At 37.7% G+C, this 20,858-nt stretch overlaps 1 protein-coding gene across 3 annotated transcripts in view; it reads right to left on the minus strand.

Annotated features, from left to right (window-relative positions):
• The window catches only part of LOC144683823 (fibronectin type-III domain-containing protein 3A-like), a 152,636-nt gene that overhangs the window by 38,959 nt on the left and 92,819 nt on the right, over positions 1-20,858 (minus strand). For all 3 annotated transcript variants that reach the window (XM_078547290.1, XM_078547289.1, XM_078547291.1), the window contains 4 exons: positions 20,449-20,524; positions 17,625-17,701; positions 11,258-11,495; positions 5,490-5,786 (listed from right to left, as the gene is read on the minus strand). In XM_078547290.1, coding sequence (XP_078403416.1) covers positions 5,490-5,786; positions 11,258-11,495; positions 17,625-17,701; positions 20,449-20,524 — 688 coding nt within the window. The remainder of the gene's footprint in view (positions 1-5,489; positions 5,787-11,257; positions 11,496-17,624; positions 17,702-20,448; positions 20,525-20,858) is intronic.

Below are 20,858 nucleotides of genomic sequence, written 5' to 3' on the forward strand. Positions count from 1 at the left end.
CTAAATACTGCAATTTATGCATATCGCTACTACTGTATTTCACTACAGATATATGCCACTATAAATGCTCGTGTTTAGTGCTGTGAGGGGCAATAACAGCTAAATAATTAGCAGAATCTAATTTGCCTAAATGTAGGAAATTGATAGGTATGGAAAGACCAGCTTGTCCCACACATCACATTGGCTGGAGTTCCATAATGCAGTTTACACAAATACCATCTCGCTCTCCGCCTCCAAAAACACCTACCATAAACACCCAACACCACCACCCCACCTCACTGCACCAACCAAGCCATGTAATCTCATGGCAGAGGGGAAAAGACCTTTGCCTGTTGAAGGTAAGTTAAAGTAGCCTATGGAAAGACTCAAAATACCAGAGATTAATGTTGAAGAGTCATACAGACTCGAAACTTTGGCTGTATTCCTCTCCGCAGATGCTGTCGGACCTGCTGAGTTTTTCCAGGTATTTTTGTTTTTGTTAGAGATTAATGCTATTCTGATGATGCCCATTGGCACTTTGTGGCTCCAGGCCTTCGGGTGACTGGCTTCACACAGAATGCTCAGTTAAAAACAATCATGAGAGTTAGAAACTTGTCAATTTGAGCCTTGCACCAAGAGTTCAACACAGAATCTAAATATTGGTCCACTACTGAAACAGTGCTGCACTGTCAGAAATAGTCCTTCAGGCAAGAAATTAAACTGAGACCTTGTCTTCAATTTCTGGTAGTTCAATAGAAAAATAACAATCCTAGAGCATAAACTGAAGAATAGGGAGTTCTCCCTGGTCTTTGCTAACTTTCTGCCCTGATAAAATGCTAATAATAATAAATTAACTGATCATTCTTCTTGATGTTTGAGAGTTTATGTTACTTTTGCCTATGTTATAGTCACTACGCTTCAAATTAATTTGACATACGTGAAGTCCTTTGAGGTGTTGTTGACAGATGTGAGAAGATTCTATGGGTAGAATTTTACATTCCGCAGGTAGGGGCACGCCTGACCCGACTGGGCATAAAATAGCGAGCATCCCAAAGTCATCACGCATTTGCACGATACTTTGGTCGGCGGGCACGCACGAGTATTGGCGTGTGCCCACTGACAATTAAGAGGCCTTTAAGGCCATTAATGTGTTAAGAGTGATTTTTTGCTGCTCGTCCATCCTTACGGTTGGTGGGTGGGCGAATCGGCCAGGCGGCCTTTGGATTTTTGAGGAAACCTCATCCGCGGGCAGGTGAGGTTCCAGAGATTAATTAAAAAAATTAAAATGTTTTGACAATATTTATTATCTATATGTTTAGGTGAGTGAGTCCTATGTGGGAACATTTTTTTTTAAAGAATTTCGTAACATTTATTTTTGTTTTTACAATTCTTCAGCTCCTTGAATCAGCTCTCTGCCTTCAGGGAGCTTCCATTGCACGCTCCCCCACACCCACACGGACGTGACAGCGCTCGCCCTCCTCCCACCGCCAGTCCAGTAGTGCTGAGCTTTTTAGCACACCTTTCATGCTGCTGGCCGTAAATTGGCCAGCCAGCGTGAAATCGCGGATGGGGGCCGATCGCAGGCAGTGGATCATTTCCCGGCCACTCCCGGGCCCACTCACTTCGCCCGCCCAACGACCTGAAAACCCTGCCCTATGTGAATGAAATATTTCCTTCGCTCAGTGGCTAATGCATTAGTTAAAACTGACACAATTCCAGGTGATTTCCTGGATACACATGATTGCCAAAATTTCCACTTCCAAACATTGCTGTAGTTTAATTACAATGGACTCCAAAAGGAGTAAAAGTCCATCCCGGGATTTAAGAAGCAGAAGTAATAACACTGAGGGGAAAAAAATAAGTTTTGTTCTTCAGGTGACAACTCAGTGCTCAAAAATGCAATAGATATTGGCACAGTTTCCAAAGTCCATTTTTGAGTTTGTGAGAAGAAGAAAACAATTAATTGGCATTTGACCTTGTTCCACAGAAACTCATCTCTCAATGTGCAACTACACATACAAAAACACAAATTCGTTGGGTTTTTGAATAGTTTGAATTTAATTCAAACCTCATTACGATGACACAAATTGTTCAAAAGTACGACTCTACTCTCAAAATTATTAGAAACAACCCAGTGGGTTCAATATATTTAGAAACAAAAATTCTTAATGAATATACAGAGTTTGAATATGCTCAAATCCAGGTGTGCTCCAAAGTTAAAATTTTCAGATTAATGCTAATATTGTCCAAGTCAATAAGCAAGTTCTCCTTTGTGGGGTGATATCAATCTGTGTGAAACAATTACCATTAAGCATGGAAAAATATAGCTGAGCATAGCATAAGTATAACTTACTGAAGTCAAAGATGTGTCAATGCAATAAATGATCTTCACTTTCTATATAGTTTATTTAAAGTGTTGTCAAATTTTTAGGGGAATTTGAAATAGACTTATTTTGACAGCCCTGCCATGCCTAAAGGACAATATTATCATGATAACTGTCACCTCCAAATGATACAGCATCCTAATGAGACATATATTGCAGTTTCTTCTTTATCACTGGGTCAAAATCCCTACCTTACACCATCTCAGAACACAATCACAAGAGCTGTAGCAGTTCATAAAAATCCACTACCACTTCTGTTCAACACAAATGGAAATAGGCAATAAACATAGCCTTACCAGCAATGCCCAGGTTCTTGAACAAATAAAGTTCTAAACCTTTTACTCAAATAGGGATGGAGCTTTAAAGGTTATGGTCCCACCTTTAGTGTGGATCACATCAGTAGAGGCACAGAAAACCAGGCAATTTTAAAATAAATTAACATTTTAATTTATGAGAGATTAAGGAAATTAGGCAGAACAGCGAAAGAAAATTGGAGGCAAAGGCTCTTTTATTACTTTTATATATATATATTTTGGAAGTTTCCAGATAACACAGCAAATTTATTTAGAGAGGAGCTGGTCAATATTAGACCATACAGGCCTGGATTCAATCGTTATTTCGTTAGCTGATCTGACAAGGGATGGAAGTAGGATGTCTACGATTGGCCTCAGCATTCAAAGGCTAAAAGGACCAAATTTCACTCATGGTTCCCCACTCCTGATCTCTATTAAACGATTCTTGGTGTAAGTTTGTACACAATGAGCACACGATCAGGTTCAGTTTTGATTTGTTAAAATAGCTTGTTGCTGTTCATCACCAAGGCTCAATACAAAACTTGTATGGATCATGCAACCAGAGCGCAAGGAACAGTCAAACAGCCAAATGGGGAAACATTAAGACAAAAAGTGCATTGTCTTTGTGTTATATCATGGCATTTCAGCATGATTATAGTGTTAAGGGATTACACAATGTCACAAGAACTGAGATAATCTGAAAAAAATGACCAATCCAAGAAGTGCAGAATTGTCTGGAGCTGATGGTAGTGCAAAGGTTAAGGGAGTGAATGCAGCAATTCAAGGCGGCGGCTCACCATCACCTTCTCTAGGGAATCTAGGGACGGGCAATAATTAATGGCTTTGCCAAAGACACCCACATCCTGAGAATGACTGTTTAAAAAAATTCCTATTGTCTCAACTTTGATTCAATTGCAATTTAGTTATCTCATCCTCAGCAATCTCTGTGGATCAAAGAATGAGAATCATAAATAGTAATATTAATATGATTTACTTTTGAGCACTCCAAAAGATAAACAGCTTCCTGTAAAAGAACACTTTATCTTTGACACACAGTGAAACCCATCAGAATCTGCCAATTTGAATGAGTAAGGTGTTGGCTGTCAAGATATCCTTCCTCTTTGCAAGGAAATATACTGGATTTACTCTTTAAAATCGTGTGATATGAACATTGAACATTGTCCTTCCTTGTGCAAACACTGTAGGAATTTAGCCAATCCTTAGTGAGTGGTACACAAGTTGGGTAAATTTTTCTGCAGAGTATTTGTAACAGTGAGCAACATGTAGTTTCAATCCTTTAGGTCACCAATTAAAAAAAAATCTCAATTCAAACATTAGAGACAAATTAGAGTTCTGACTCTCACCTAATCAGTCACATTTGGTAAATAATCAAAAGTCACCAACAAATCACCAAATTAAGCTGTTTTTTATCTTCCCATCAATTTGTCACACTAAGTTTGTTTGTCATCCAAACTGGATCCTCTTTTTTTAAAACATTTGTGATATGCTACAATTGCTGAATTCCTCTGTGCAAAAAATACTTTTGATAGTAAGGCTAACAATGCCTTAATAGCACTAATATTTAATGTTTTCCACTATTTTCACTCACTTAAGTCTCCCGAATAAATTTCTTGTTTTCCAAAACTGAAACATTCACACTTTCCTGTCTTTCGTGCACATTAGAATCACCTTTACACACATTTGACACTACTTTCATTCATGCACATTCTTGTTCAGAGGGCAAGTGTAGAATAGTATATCTATTTGTTTTCTTCAGTACAAAAACAAAGTCCTTTGAATTACATCCAGGTTATGCAACCTTTTAGTCCACATTATTCCTTCGGCTGGGCGCCAAAGGAAATTCTTTTTTTCTTTTATGAATTAGAACTTAAAAATTATATAAAAATTGACAGAATTCATGTTTTTTTTGCTGTTTTTAATCTTTTTAAACAGAATTTTTGGCTTTTGGACATAACACAAACCCCAAAGTTTCATAATCAGTGCCCTTTTTAAAAGTTAAACAGTTGCAAGATTAACTTCTAATTTCCTTCGTTTTTAACTTTAGCTAATTCTAAAGCAAACATATTTCTAAAGTCATAAAATCTGATATATTTCCCTCTATAAGGAATAATGGAACTCTGCTTCAACAATAATAATGAATCCACTATGCTCCAGTGATAAACTAGCTCCCTCTCAGTGATGGCCTTAATAAGTCAACAGTTCTCACTCATTGTCTAAACAGAATCAATACTACTGATGGTGACACTCGCTTTGAAGTGAACTCTCGTCATTTTAATACTGTTGCTACATAATTTTGAATGAAGTGTTGGCAGCAACCAGAAATTTCATATTGCTATGTACAAGAAACTGTTCAGAATAGAGAACGTTCAGTAAAAAGTATCTTTTTTCAAAGATTTAATTTATTGAATGGTGTTAACTTGGCTTTTTCGTTAAATATATAAAATTCTGGTGGTATTTGCTTTGTGTCACAGAAGAGCAATAAATGCATAGCCGGGTTTCAGTATACTCAATTCACATTTCAACTAACACTATTTATAAATTTCACATCATTAAAATACTAAAGAACAATCTACAGCACCAATCTGTTGCTAAATTTTGGAACAATTTAAGTATCCATCTTAGAATGGTTTATTTGCAAATTAAAATATTTGAACCTCCAGAGTTTGCACAGCACAAATATTTTGTGCCATGAGAATGCTGTTAAGATAATATTTACTGAAGCTATTCGGCTGAGCAAACAACCATCTTCCTAAATTTTAACGGATGTTTGTGCTTTTCCAGAGTGTCTAAAGAAACAGTTACAAGTTCTCACCTCCAGCCTCTGCATCAACTTGTGGGCTGCTTTGTGCTTTCCCAAGCAGCTTCAGTTTTACTGGCCCTGCTGCAATCCCTGTAACACCACATGTAGCTTGTCCCTTTCCATATCCATTTTGCACATTTGTAGGTGAAACTGAGTGACTTTTACGTGGAGAAGAAGGGGGGCTATTGGGTTTATCTTTCTGTCCTCCCACTTGTCTCTCTTTAAGCCTTTTTTGCAAACGTTCATGTGCTTTAAGAGTCCTTTCATCTCTATGGTTGAAGTTTGACCTTCCATGTGGTGAGCGAGATTCTGTAAAAAAAAAGTTGCAGAATCAATGTTGTGAAACAAATTCATGTTCTGATTCTTTGTTGATATGATGCTTATACCGCTGGTCTGTACAGAAACCCATCAATGAAAATAATGTTTTTATTTTATTTTATTTGCATCCCCATTTTCTCAACCCCACACAACCTTAATCTACAACAGTAGGAGAGCCTACATCTGCAGCACAATATGCCAATAATGACATCCACCATCTAGCAGCCCATATATGAATTAGTACAATGTTTTAGGGCCGATTGAGCATCATGGAACATTGAATGGAAACATGGTGTCTACAAATTGCACAACGTCGTTCTTTTATTCTCATACACCATGGTGCCCTCTTTCATTACAGCTCATTTCAGCATTTATCAATGTGTCTTTTTGGTTTTAATTTAACCCAACTGTGATTGCTCTTTCTACACATTGCATCTAAGCATTTAGGAGTGCTACTTTGGGAATGGAAAACTAGGATTTGAACTAGATTTCTTGTGAGGCTTACAAGATACAACTCCAAATGGAGCACAGAAAACAGATAAACAGGCAAGCCTGGCTTAATTTAAATTACACTTGCTAAGGTACTGTGGGAAGCAAACTCTGTTGGAATGAAGAGTCTGTTTGGGTTCAAGTCTGATCCCTTTATTGGACTAACGGAGTTTAAACGACAACACAATGTAAATTTCACAAACTGAAAATTAAGAAATAAAAACCCTACGCATCTGAAATTAATTAATACTGTAATTTAAATGATAGAAATGGCTATTAAAAAGACTCTGAACAATACATAAAGTAGCTCAACTGAACAAAAATGTATTGCTGGGTCTAATACTTTTGATTCTTCTCTGCTAGACAGCATTTACTGTTGTGTTGCTTGGTGATTGAATTAAACTGTTTTCACTGACCTCCGTGAATGACACAGAATCTGTGAATGAAGTTTATGTACAAAAGGAGTGGCAGCTTCTTTAGTAGGGCATAAAAGTCAGATGCATACACAGTGGGCTGGCAAAATTACTATGATGCAAAAATGTTTTTATGTAAAATATTAGCACAGAAACAAGCCATTCAGCCCAAATAGTCTGAGGTGTTTATATTCATGAGTCTCCTCCCATTCCATATACCTCTTTTCAGCCCATCAGCATATATTTTCATTCCCTTTTTTCTATACTCATCTCTAATATTCTTCTTAAATTTTCTGAGCTATTTGCCTGAACCATGTCCTGTGGTATCAAGTTCCACATTCTAACTACTGAGTAAAGGAATTTGTCCTCATTCCCTGTTAGATTTAGCAGTAACCATCTTGTATTTATTCCCTCTAGTTTTGGAAACAATCTCTCCACATCTACCAAGTCACACCCATGTATTATTTTAATGACCTCAATCAGGTCTCCAAGTCTTCACTTTACTAAAGAAATGAACCCCAATCTGTTCAATGTTTTCCAATAGCAGCAATCTTTCAATGATATCATCCTTGTAAATTGTGTATGCATGCACTCTCTCCAGTGTTTCCATGTCCTTTCAATAGCATGGAGACCAGAAATGTGCATTGTATTACAAGTGCAGCTTGACCAGACTCCTCTAAGTTTAACATAACTTCACTACAAATGTGTTCCATATCCCAGTTCATTGTGGATCAACAAAGAAATAAAAAAATGCTAGCAATGCTGTTTTCAATGATTTGTACTTCTATACCCCTGGATTCCTTTGCTCTTTTACCTTATTCAATTTATCTTCTAAGCTGCAGGTGATGTTTCTATTTTTCTTATCAGGTGATGTTTCTATTTTTCTTATCAGTGGACCACCTCACATTTCTCCATGTTAAAGTTCATTTGCCACTTAACTGCCCAGTGAGCAAGTTTCCTAATGCCTTCTTGTTTTATGTTGCATTCTCAGTGTTAGCTATACTTCCCAGTTTGGTATCATCTGTAAATTAATTCTGACTTGCTCGTTCCCAAGTCCAAATCATTTATGTAAATTATGATTACCAGTGGTCTCAACACTGATCCTTGTGGTACATGGCTTTCTCCCTTCCTCCAATCCGAGTAACTATCCATTACGCTTACTCGCTGCTATCCATCCAGCTATTTATCCTTACCTGACGTGCCTTCACCTTTGTCATGAACCTACTGCGTGATGCCATATCAAAGGCCTTTTGAAATTCCAGGTATGGCATCTACTACATGACCATACAAAGAATTCTATCAGTTTACGTAAACATGACTTGGCTTTTTGGAATCCACACTGATTAGTTTTATTATACTTTCTATCTCAATTCCATCACTTCTTTCAGGACAGATTCTAATATCTTTCCCATCATTGATGGTAAGCTGACTGGTCTACAGTTCCCAGGTTTTGTTCTGTCCCCTTTTTATATATATAGAAATATTAGTTGTCCACCATTCCTCTGCCGCTATCCTCTCTTCTATGGAACTTTGTATATAAACTAGTGCCTTGATTACATTCTGCCTCCCTTGTTTCCTTCAGTATTCTTGGATGCATACCATCTATCCTAGGTTTCTATCCTCTTTTAGCTTTGCTAGTTTGTGAATTATTTTCTCTCTTTCTTTCCCAACTATATCAATATTCTTATTAAGCTCATCCTCTAGTGGTGTCTATTTTGTTATCTTCTTTAGTAAAATCTTTGGTGAAGTAGTTATTCATTACTTCTGCCTGAGAAAGTTTCTTTCTCATCATTTAGTACCTTATCCCTAATTTAATTCTCCTTTTGTTGCGGATGTCATATTCTTTGATAATTTGATTTTGTAATTTCTCTTTGCCTTCCTGTTATCTTTTCACAACCTCAAGCTCTCAAGTTCTTCATATTCCATTTTGTTTCTCCTTTAGTATCCAAGTACTTCTTATATGTCTATTTCTTTAGATTCAATTTTCCCTTTAGTTTCATAACAATATAACAATTACAATGTCCCATAATTAGTTTTCTTGTTTTTGGCTTGAACCACTGATTATCCTGTTAAGATTTCCCACTGTTTTCCTATCTCTGTTTTTCAAGATTTTCTCCCCATTAACTTTCATTCCACCTTTTTTGCTCAAAATTTTAGTCTTTTCCAATCTATTACCTTGGCCATTCAAAATTCTAATCTCGAGACTTACTATGTTGAAGATTACTACTACTAAGCTACTCTTCACTCTTAGTACTCCCAGTACTAAGTACTTAGTTCTGGTTCATTATTCATCACAAGATCCAGCAGTGATTGTTTTTCTTACATGCTGAATATACTAAAAAACTCTTTTTTCTTCTCTCCCACTGCTTCTTACCAGTTTATTTGGGTGGGTGGGGTGGGGAGAGAGGGGTAGTTGAGATCTGCCATGATTCTTATTCAATGATTACTACTCACCTCAGGTTTGCCTGCATAGTTCTTAAACTCCCTTCCACCATTTGGTGGTCTAAAGTGTACCTCTAAAAGGGTGATGGATTCCTCACCTTTCAATTTAGTCCACATGGGCTTTGTATCCAAATGCTGGTTACATCTTTTTCCACCATCATATTATCTTTAACTAGCAGTTACTTCACCTCCTTCATTATACCCAGCAATATTTCGTTGCCAATCTGCTCTCTATATAGCCATCTTTCTTTGTCATTGCTACTATAACTCGATCCTCTCTATAAATTGCTTCCAGTTCACCCACTGTGTTCTGAATGTTACATACATTGCTGTACAATTTAAATTATTTTATTATTCCTCTCCTTGATTTTAGTAGCGGTTTTAACTTAATGCTGCTACTTCAATCTTTGTTCATTTATGTTACTCTTATTCCTTCCTTTAGCTGTCCTTCACTCTCCTTTGCTGATTTCTTTTTAAATGTTATATTTCTGCAATATCTAGCAGTTCCCCTTTTCTGTAGAATCTTGATCCCAGCCCGGTTCAGGTGTAGCCCATTGAAATGGTACAGTTCCTTCCAATTTCTGTAGTGCTGCCAGTGTCCCATGAAATACAACCCTTCTCTCCCAAACCACTCCTTCAACCATATGTTGACTTTCCTGCACGTGGCTCAGGTAATAATCCTGAGATAATTACCCATGAGTTCCCGCTTTTCAATATGAATCCTAACTTCCATTGTACAACCTCTCCCCTCTTCCTTCCTAGGTCATTGGTTCTGACATGGAGCACAACTGGATCCTCCCCCTCCTTTTCCAGATTCTTTCCTAGCCATTTCAAGATGACCATTTCTCTGACACCAGGTAGGAAGATATCCTGCAAGACTCTTGATCCCAAATGTAAAGAATACTATCTATCCCCAGAGTTACAGAATCCCTTATGACTATAACCTTCTTATTATGCCCTCCTCCCTTTGGGTGTTCTCCTGCTCCATGGTACCCTGGTCAGCTTTTTGGATGTCCTTCCAAGTCATTCTCCTTTTGCTCACAGGTATTGAGTACTTTGTATTTTTTGGAAAGCAGCAGTGTCTGCTAGACCTCCTTCATTACCTCTCCTATATTTCTCTAAACTGGCTAATTGAAAGTCACATTCTTCCCTTCCTGCACCTCTGTTTTCCTCTGGTGTGCGATGGTACTCTGGAGTGCATTATCCTGGAGCTGCTTCTTCTCGCATGTCAGAATGTCCCTAGTTGAATTCCACTTCAATGACTCTGAGCCGGAGTGTCTTGTAGCAAAGATATTTCTTACAGACGCGGCAGTCTAGAAAAGTCTTTTTGCCCATAAACTCCAAAATATTACAATCCTTACAGAGTCTTAATCAATCAGTTGGTTATCTGTAGTTTATTTCTTGAACTAATTGGTAACTTGGCCTAGCTCACTAAATGTTTATTTACTTCGATGTTAAACTAATCAGTTACTATGATTAATTATTTTGCTATAGCTGTTATTAGTGTTTATAAATGCAGTTCGAATTTAATCACTTAGCTCATTTACTTTAACTTACACATGCACTAATATTAATTTCCTTATTAAATCAAGTTTAAAAGCTAACCACTAAAGATTCTAAACAGACAAAGGGATGGCTAAATAACTACATGTATATCTTTAATTTCCTCAGGTGCTGCTGCTCCTCTGTACATTGATTATGACATCACATTTTCTATTTCCATTCCAATTATTTACTTGTTTGCTGTTGGCCCTTTTTGTAAACCATTTATCACCCTTTCCCCGCCCCTGCACCAAATTCCCATTGCCACTGCTTAGCAAATCATTTCGTTTAGTAGATTCTCCCAGTTCTATGTGGCACAGCCAGACACAGCAATTAACACTTACAGCTAATTAACTGTTAACTGTCAGAGCTGCAGTTTTAAAGATTTAAAATAAAAGTTTGTTCAATTTCAGTTTTATAACATTGTACTATTTTCCCACTCCTCACCACTCTCTCCAAGTTTTTTTGCCACTGTTTCACAAGTCACCTCATTTAGTAGATTTTCCCAGTTCTGTGCTGCACAGATTTGAACTTTAATAAGGAATTTGTCACTGCTACATCTGTGTGTGTACCTACCTTGATCTGTAAAAACGTGGGGTGGAGGAGGGTGCTGAGGAATGAACTGTGGAGGGATGTCCCCTGTTCCTGTTACTGGAGCGTAAACTTGATGAGGGTGGGGTATTAAAGCAGGGTGATGGTGCATGTAGTGCGGCACATGAGGCGGAGGGGGATGCATAGAGGGATGATTACTAGGGTGGAATTCTGTTGAGTGTGGCAACACAACAACCCTTCGAACACCATTTTCTTCTATTACCTGCAAAACAAATTGTTTTCTCTTTTTATAAGTGAATCAAAATCATAACGTATTTTTCTTATTTGGGGATATATTTTTAAAGCTGCTTTAATATTAAGCTATCCTTGGGAAAACCTTATGTTCATACTAACTAAAATATTCTGCATTGCCTCCTTATTCCAATTGTACTTGTATATTTCTCTTTCCACCTGTCTCCTTTATTTATCTTTACTTTGCCCATCTTTATTCAGTCCCTGTAGGCTCTTTTGTTATCCCATCCAATTTTTAAGCAGCTTCTCTTGTATTTACTATACTTTCATATCTAATTTGGAAGTTTTTTTCTCAGGCCAATGGTTGCTTTAACTATTCTTTTATCTTGCTCTGAATGATCAACTGGAAAATAAGGCCTAATGTTCAAAATCATGTTCAGAATCTTATCTCCATTACCATACTTGCACTATAGCTCACCCCTTACTTTTGCTATGTGAGAAACATCCTCATTACACCATCTTACTTATTCTATTTCTTTTAGACAGCTGTGAGTTAAAGAGCAATATACCACAAGCTGATGGTTTTACATTCGACAAAATGCTGTGTGTGAGGTTTCTTTAATTAAAATGTAAAATTACAATTCAGAATGAAAACAACATTTTATTACCAATTTGCCAAATCACTAGAATACCAACGTTACCAGCACATTATTTGACAGCTCATGCAGGGCTGATTAGCAAACCTTAATCTAAACCTCTGATATGGCATGGTGCTACAGCACTGGTTCTACAATACATTATGCAACAGTAAAACAAGATGTGGGGGCCTGAGGGTCAGAATATTTATGTTGTTAATTTTATTTTGACAAGTAACATCTGCTACAATGCTTCAGCTTCAACAATTTGATAGCATATTATGTTTTAGCTGCAGAAAATGAGCAGATGGAAATTTCTCACACAGTAGTAAATACTTTTCTTAAAGAATTGTGAGCATAGTGGCATTAGCCACTTAAATGAACCCTGCATAATATACAGGAGACTACATCTGCTGAGACAGAGGATTAAGCAACAACTTGTATTCATATAGTGCCTTTAACATAAGACATCCAAGGTCTTTCACAGGAGCACTGTAAAGCAAAATATGACAGCCACATATATTAGGTCAGATGACTAAAAGCAGCAGTACTGGGGAGTACTTCTTCAGTCTTTTACAGGTACAATGTACCATGCTGCAATTCATGTGCCTGCAGTCTTGCAGACTTTGTAAATCCAAATTTCTTCTTTGTTGGATATTTGATTTTGCACCTGAAAGCATCGGAACATTTCCTGCCCCTAACACATGGGAAATTTTGCACACTTAAATAAACACCATAGATTATCAAGTCTAAAAAGAATAACTACATTATACAGTATGGGTCCCTGCCATTCCTGACATAGTACTTCTTCTGAAAGAAAAACAAAATAGTACTTCTTGCTGTCATAAACCCACAATGCTTCAAATGTCCTCTAAGCCCTACGTTTCCATACCATCAGGCAAAAAGAATATAGTCCCCACCATCTGCACATGTTGATGATTTTACTGGGAGTAATCAAGTTTAAAATAAATCAGTAGTTCTCCAACTACACATATAGACCTGGGTTCATTTTTTACAAATCAGAACAAAGTGAGCCAAGTTATCTATTGTCATAATTGTGTGACTAACTGAATATTAAAACATGTTTAATTCCCCAATATCCTTCATGCTTTATCCTCCTCTCTGTCACTCCAATCTCAACTACATTTTCTCCTTCCAAGCCTTCCTGGCTGCCAGTCCCTAGCTTCTGCTGGATGTCTCCTTCAAAATGTTCATCCATGCTCTCTGGCTGTAACATTTACTGCGGCATGGTGCAAGTGGGAATTTTACATGCGGTAAAGAAAACATTGAGAGCTCAGTACTTCCTGTCCCCCCTGTAACAAAGCCTCTGCACCTGGAACAAAGCAATAGTTTTGGATAGCAGCCTAGATCAGCAGTTCACAACAATCAGAACAGATGGTGAACGATCAGCTTCTAAGGTCCCTCAAACTCCCAGAGAAGAGATGAGTTGTGACCCACAGGTTGGGAACATTTGATATTGATTGTTTAGTGCCTACCTTGTGTAATATATTCTTAGCGCATTTGTTACCTGGCTGCAAGCTGTGTTGGGTAGATGCAATTTATTACTATAAGTTAATGATAATGGAGAAAAAAAATAGAATTTTTAACATTAACAGCTCCCAACACCAACATTCTTTTGATCAAAACAAATTATATTTATACAACAGCTCCCATGTCCTCAGGCTGCATCAACATGCTTCACTTTTGAAGTGTAAGAAATGTTGCTTTGACATTTAATGCCGCTGGGTCAGAATCCTGCATCTCCCTATCTAATACAACAGTAGGAGTAGTACCAGCACAACATGGACTGCAGAGGTCAAAGAAGTCAGTGCACTACCACATTTTTCTCAAGAGCAACTAGATATAAGGCCTGCATTTATTGCCTATTAGTAAAACCCTTATCTCAGAATAAAGTTTTAAAAATGCAGGAAGCAATTTGCACAAGTAATGGGATGAATGACCAAGTAATCTGTTTTGATGGTTGGTAAACAGTCTATGCTGGTTATGACACCAGTGTTGATCTTTGAAAAAGTGTCACGTTTACTTTTTACGCTTAAGTTCTGGAGTGGGGTTAAACCTATCATCAGTCAGAGGCAAGACCACTATGGCAGACTGATGCAATGGCAGAATTATCACCCATTACTGATATATTCATGTTACCCGAAACTGTGCTACTAACAGAATCAAAAAGCCCCAATCATATCACAAACCTGGGGACTAATGCTCCAGTGGTTTATTAAAAGGTAGTCACCTGAAACAAAAGGCTGAGTAACATACTCCATAAAAGGTGGATGCCAAAGGACTGAGCAGTTGGTGCCTACCATGCAGGCAGTTTCATCACTGCCACGCTACATGGACCTTTGCCAGCCATCCAAAGAAAACTTAAATGAGGGTGTTTGTACATTGCAGGCTATTTTAAGTACAGACATGACTTCAGTTCTCCCTGCAGTTTACATCGATGGTGGAGGTACAAAATGTAAGATCAGGTTTTAAAGTACCATTTTAAACAGTGCTACAATATAAATGCAATGGGCATTAATGCAAACCCACAGATCTGCTAAAGAGCTTTACAAAAACATCACTGGGTTAAAAAGCTGCCAAATCTGAATAAAACAAACTGCAGCTGATCAACAGCTGTGAATTATAATCTACGAGAAAGGATACTGCACCCGAACATCTAAGTAGGTTAAATTTCTTTTGATTATATTGGAGTTCAGGATGTTTCCACAATATCATTTGTTTTCCCTTTGGGGGCCATTATACCTAATGTTTCATCAGTTGGACTAAGGGAATTTTTTCCAGCCTTCTGAGCACTTTTAACATGTTTCTGCAATTTTATTTTTATCCCAATGAACTTCTTCCATTTCTCCCTCTAGAAAATATCTTTGCTCACCTAACGCAAACGAGTAGTAGAGCATACAGCGGGGTTTGCACCAACATTTTGACCAATCACCAATTGTAACAGTTGATGGAGAACACCACACTCCTCTTTTAAGAGTGTCGTGGAATCCGTCACATTTAGGTGTTTTAATGTCTCATCAGAAAGACAGGCCAAGGCAACACCATGTACTGCACTAGTTTGTTAATCTAGATTGCGAGCTCAAGTAGTGGATTTTTTTTTATTCGTTCATGGGATGTTGGTGTCGCTGGCTAGGCCAGCATTTATTGCCCATCCCTAATTGCCTTTGTTCATAGGGCATTTAAGAGTCAACCACATTGCTGTGGGTCTGGAGTCACATGTAGGCCAGACCAGGTAAGGACAGATTTCCTTCCTTAAAGCACATTAGTGAACTAGATGGATTTTTATGACAATTGGCAATGGTTTCATGGTCGTCATCAGACTTTTGATTCCAGATTTTTTATTGAATTTCACCATTTGCCATCGTGATTAGTTTAGAGAGATTATCGGATCATTATAAAATTGCTGCTATGGGATACTGCTGTATGCAAAATGCCTGCTGTATTTCCTAAATTGCAATGGGCATGACATTTCAAAAGTGTTCAATTGGTGTAAAGTGCTTTGGACATCCTGAGGCTGTGAAGGTACTATATAATCGCAGGTCTTTCTTTCAGTGAAAATACTTTGTTTAAACTCTGAGCAGCAGGCTACACTTTTCTGAATGGTGAACGAGTGCAATGATGCAAATGAGGCAACAAGAGTCAATCCCCCAAAATAATTCTTAATTTCTACCTGGATTAAAATACAAAATAGTTTCACACTGAGAACTGATGGCTTCAATGCATGGTCATTCTCACTATAAAAATGGAAGGCTGAAGTCAACAATCTAAACAGTCCTCTCCCACAAATAACACAGACAGGAACTAGAAAAGCTAGCTTTCTGTGGGTAAAGTGGACATTGCCAAACTACAAGTAGAAAAGATTATTTGAGAGGACCGAAGTCAGAGAACACCCGTAACTCGGGTTAGTAAATTCTAACTGCTCCCATGGCAACTGAGCAGCCTTTGTTTTCACAGGCATTCTCCAGTTGTGCTTCCTGATTAAACAAAGCAAAATTAAGACATACATACAACTCTTCCTTTGCACCTTCCCACTCTAAAAGGCAAGTTAAAAAAAAAATCAGTTTTCATTGAAAGAAATCTATCTAAACTGGCACTGCTATCATCTAAACTATTTTTTACAATCAGGATATGGTACAGGTGAAGATAACTTTTCCTTATGAACTAAATCTTCATTATGACAGTTAAAGCTAATTTTGAAAGCTTTAAACACCAGAGTTTGAGAGCAATCTTGACATGCTCAAACTAGCCTGGTCTATGGTGGACTTGAGTAAAAAGAAAAGGCTTACTTTAGATGGTAAGTTTCACCCAGGTCTAAAATAATACAGTCCAATCAGTGACCAGCTCCCAGTTAAATAAGGCAATTGGCAGTTCTAGATTTAGTGAGACCTCACCTAGTTAGTAGGGACATCATTAAGAAAAATATTGGGAAAAACCAATTGTTTGTTTTACAGATTCTTGTCAAAATTTTGAGTGATCTGCTCAGATCGTGTGTGCAGGTTAGCGAGGTGTGGAAATTGCTGCTCACGAGGAATAGAAAGGGTGCCATCAGGTCAGGAAAACCCGGGATTCCAAATCCATTGCTTTGTAGTTTCCTCTGGAATACCCTAATCATGTTCCCTTAAATCTTCCCTTCTAAAAATTCCCCAAACCTACCACTTCAGCAGTGCCTTCAATCAACTACTCAACTTTCCTGTAACTATTCGGTATCAACTTTTTCACCTCTGAAGGCTAGTCAAAGGCACCATATAAATGCAAGTTAAGTGAATTACAAAGAATAGCTGTTGTGCTTTCTTCTTTAGAACTAGTTGAACTCATGAATCATCATTTTTGTTTCCATAATAGTGTGTGCAATACTGGCCTAAATGTAAAGAAAGATAACTGTAAAGATGATTATTTTCAAAATAAAGTACATTCCACATCAAAGATTACTGAGGTACATTTTTATTCATTTACAGGGAATTCAATAGTTGGAGAGTTCCTTTGTGGAACACAGAAACTGTTCACTGATAGAAAAATATAGACTATAGTGGTCTAAACCAAGGAGATTCGAATGGAATATATTCAATACTTACAAATAATTTGAATATACTTGTTATACTTATGTTATAATAATGGTTGGTGTCACTTTAGATCTTTTAGTTTTATTTTGAAAGGCTCCATTTTTCCATTTAAAGGAGCTCGCTAACTAAAGCCTTCTGCAAGTGTTAAAAACACGCACCACCATGGAACACATTATCAAATAAGGGCTTCACTCCAATTTAATCTTGTCCTTTCAACATCCAAATGTTAAATTTTTAAATATAGATGAAACATTATTATTCCCCAGTGGAAGAGTATATCCAATCATAAGCTAATTTAAGTGCCATTTAAAAGTAACTGACTTTAACAAAACTGGTAACAGGTTCCTACTTTCAACTACTAAAATCATGCTTATGTTTGCAGAGAGCTTAAACTGGCAGTTATCATTAGATCTCATGCACTAAAATACAGGGAATATACAGTACCTGTGAGACGTAACCAGGAGGCACATAAATTGGAGGCATTGAACCATTTGGTGACATCATGGGAACATGAGCAGGACCTAAAAGAATAACAAAAATTGAAGCAATAAAGAACTGCATTTTTAAAATAAATCCAACATATATGGCAAGTTAAGCCTATTTAATAGCAAAACTACCTAATCCCGAAATCTTGATTGCTTTCCAGTGTCCCCCATCCAAATGTGCATGGATAGATGCTGGGTGGGGAAAATATTAGGCTTAGCTATGATGCACCCACAGACCAAATAGCCTACCAACTCTCTGCCTGGATTGAAAGATGATCAGTTGCTCAAGGTACCTTAACTTTCAGGACAGAAAGAGTAAGGAATAAAAATGAGCAAATAAAATAAGTCAAGTTCCAGCACATTTTTAATTTTTCACTGACATCTTGGTTGCTGATTCACCAAATGGTTGTTTCTCATCCTGTTTCATTAGCAGGATGCTGGAATGGCTGGAACAACAATTCTTTTCAAGTCCTTGAGTTTTTGAACTCTGCAACTGCAAAATTACGATAACCTCCAGCCACTGAGGGAGACTGCTTTTGCTCTCTATTGCAGGTTTTTGAGTTGATGGAACTGGATCTAGCTCATTTTGATCAATCTCTTCAGGAATCATTTCACAAAACGCGATGGAGGAAGGTCTATGGAAAAAAGCAGGCTTCATCTGCAGAAGCTTATCCAGAAAACAGCACAGCCAATTTGATTATATATCTTCTGATGAACTGAAGATGATGATTGATTGCCTTACTGATATGACACCCAGTGCTACTTTAATGCTGTCTCCACCCTCTGCATATTGACGGACCACAAATTAAATAATAATATTCTGAACAGAAATTAAAATCTACAACTAAGTGTAATAAATAATGAAATACAAGGCACCCATAATTTTGTCACAAAGGACAACAAGTGAAATTTAGTTGACTTCAGAAAAGTTTTATTTTCAGAAAAATATCACTTATCTACATGCTATTCCAAACTCATTTTAATTAAGTGATTACATTTTGACACTGTTTCAGACATGCAGCCAAAGATACACTTATTTGAGGCTGCAGATTACAATTTCTTCGGATAAGGGGGTCCTTCTCAGGATGGCACCTGGTGACTAGTGGAGTTCCGCAGGGGTCAGTGTTGGGACCACAACTTTTCACTTTATACATTAACGATCTATATGAAGGAACTGAGGGCATCCTGACTAAGTTTGCAGATGATACAAAGATAGGTGGAGGGACAGGTAGTATTGAGAAGGCGGGGAGGCTGCAGAAGGATTTGGACAGGTTAGGAGAATGGGCAAAGAAGTGGCAGATGGAATACAACGTGGGGAAGTGTGAGGTCATGCACTTTGGTAGGAAGAATAGAGGCATAGACTATTTTCTAAATGGGGAGAGAATTCAGAAATCTGGAGTGCAAAGGGACTTGGGAGTCCTAGTCTAGGATTCTCTTAAGGTTAGCTTGCAGGTTGAGTCGGTAGTTAGGAAGGCAAATGCAATGTTGGCATTTATTTCGAGAGGACTAGAATATAAAAGCAGGGATGTGCTGTTGAGGCTTTATAAGGCTCTGGTCAGAGCACATTTAGAATATTGTGAGCAATTTTGGGCCCTGTATCTCAGGAAGGATACAGGAGGGTCCAGAGGAGGTCCACGAGAACGATCCCAGGAATGAAAGGCTTAACATATGAGGAACGTTTGAGGACTCTGGGTCTATACTCGATGGAGTTTAGAAGGATGAGGGGGGGATCTGATTGAAACTTACAGAATACTGAAAGGCCTGGATAGAGTGGACGTGGGGAAGATGTTTCCATTAGTAGGAGAGACTAGGACCCGAGGGCACAGCCTCAGAGTAAAGGGAAGACCTTTTAGAACAGAGATGAGGAGCAACTTCTTTAGCCAGAGAGTGGTGAATCTACGGAATTCATTGCCACAGAAGGCTGTGGAGGCCAGGTCATTGAGTGTATTTAAGACCGAGATAGATAGGTTCTTGATTGGTAAGGGGATCAAAGGTTACGGGGAGAAGGCGGGAGAATGGGGTTGAGAAACTTATCAGCCATGATTGAATGGCGGAGCAGACTTGATGGGCTGAATGGCCTAATTTCTGCTCCTATGTCTTATGGTCTTTCAAGAAAGGTAACGTAACAATGGAAAGAGGGATGGAGTTTAACAGTATTGCTACTGATAATAAGTCATATTTGAAAACTTATTTTCTATCAGTGTTCTCATAGTGACAATGTTATGAAGCTGGACTTTACAAGATAGTTATTTCTTAAAATGTCTCCTTGAACTGAAAGCGAAAAAGAACATCCTGAAAAGGGGTGTTAAGGCGATACCAAACTCGCTGAAGTGGGTCTTGCTGGTGAAAATCACATCTTGAAGTCACGGGCTGAGTGAATCGAGTTTTGAAGGACACTGGAAGTTTACACCTAGTGTTACAGGGAGAAGTGACCCTGTTGCAGAGCCAGAAATTACTTTGGACTTGTTCCTGTAACACTATATGTCTGCCAGAGTGTAGCCCAAGGCAAAAAGGGTTGTTAGATGTATCTCAATTGCATTAGTTAATGTGAAAGTACCTTTTCTTTAGTATGATGTATCAGTTGCCTGTTAAGTAATGTTTGGTCTCTATTGATTTTTAGTTTGTTACAGTAATAGTCTTAAAACGTGAAATTTTGTCCTTCTGTTCTTTGTCGGTTGCTGGGAAATTCACCAAGCTATTGGTCTCTATGGGGATTGTAATAATGGAAGCTTTATTTACTATACAGTACTTAATTTTTAAAAATATGTTCATTTTATCCTTACCTTGAATACACTGAATGTGACCATCTTCTGTTCTGATTGTGAATGTCTCCCCGGGATTAACTTGCACCAATATAACCTGAAAATGCAGAGTTAAAACAGGATAGTACATTACAGCACAAAAAAAAACAGATAAATGCCAAAATCTACCTTTGTGCTATATATTCTTCTCCATTGACATCCTTATTTAACACACATTTAACATTAATGTTAACGTACAAAATAACTTCATATTTATATTCTATTACAAAAAAAATGCCACTTTTAAGTTACATTTTCCATTTTGTTGCAGTCGTTCTGGTTTCCATACATTGTATCCTATAAATGTGATGGGTGGTAGAGTGTACGGTGTTATATATTTTACGGGAATGGTAGCATTGCGGTTATATTATGGGAAAAGTGATCCAGAGGTT

Source organism: Cetorhinus maximus, chromosome 8 (assembly GCF_964194155.1).
Source record: "Cetorhinus maximus chromosome 8, sCetMax3.hap1.1, whole genome shotgun sequence".
Taxonomy (NCBI): Eukaryota; Metazoa; Chordata; class Chondrichthyes; order Lamniformes; family Cetorhinidae; genus Cetorhinus; species Cetorhinus maximus.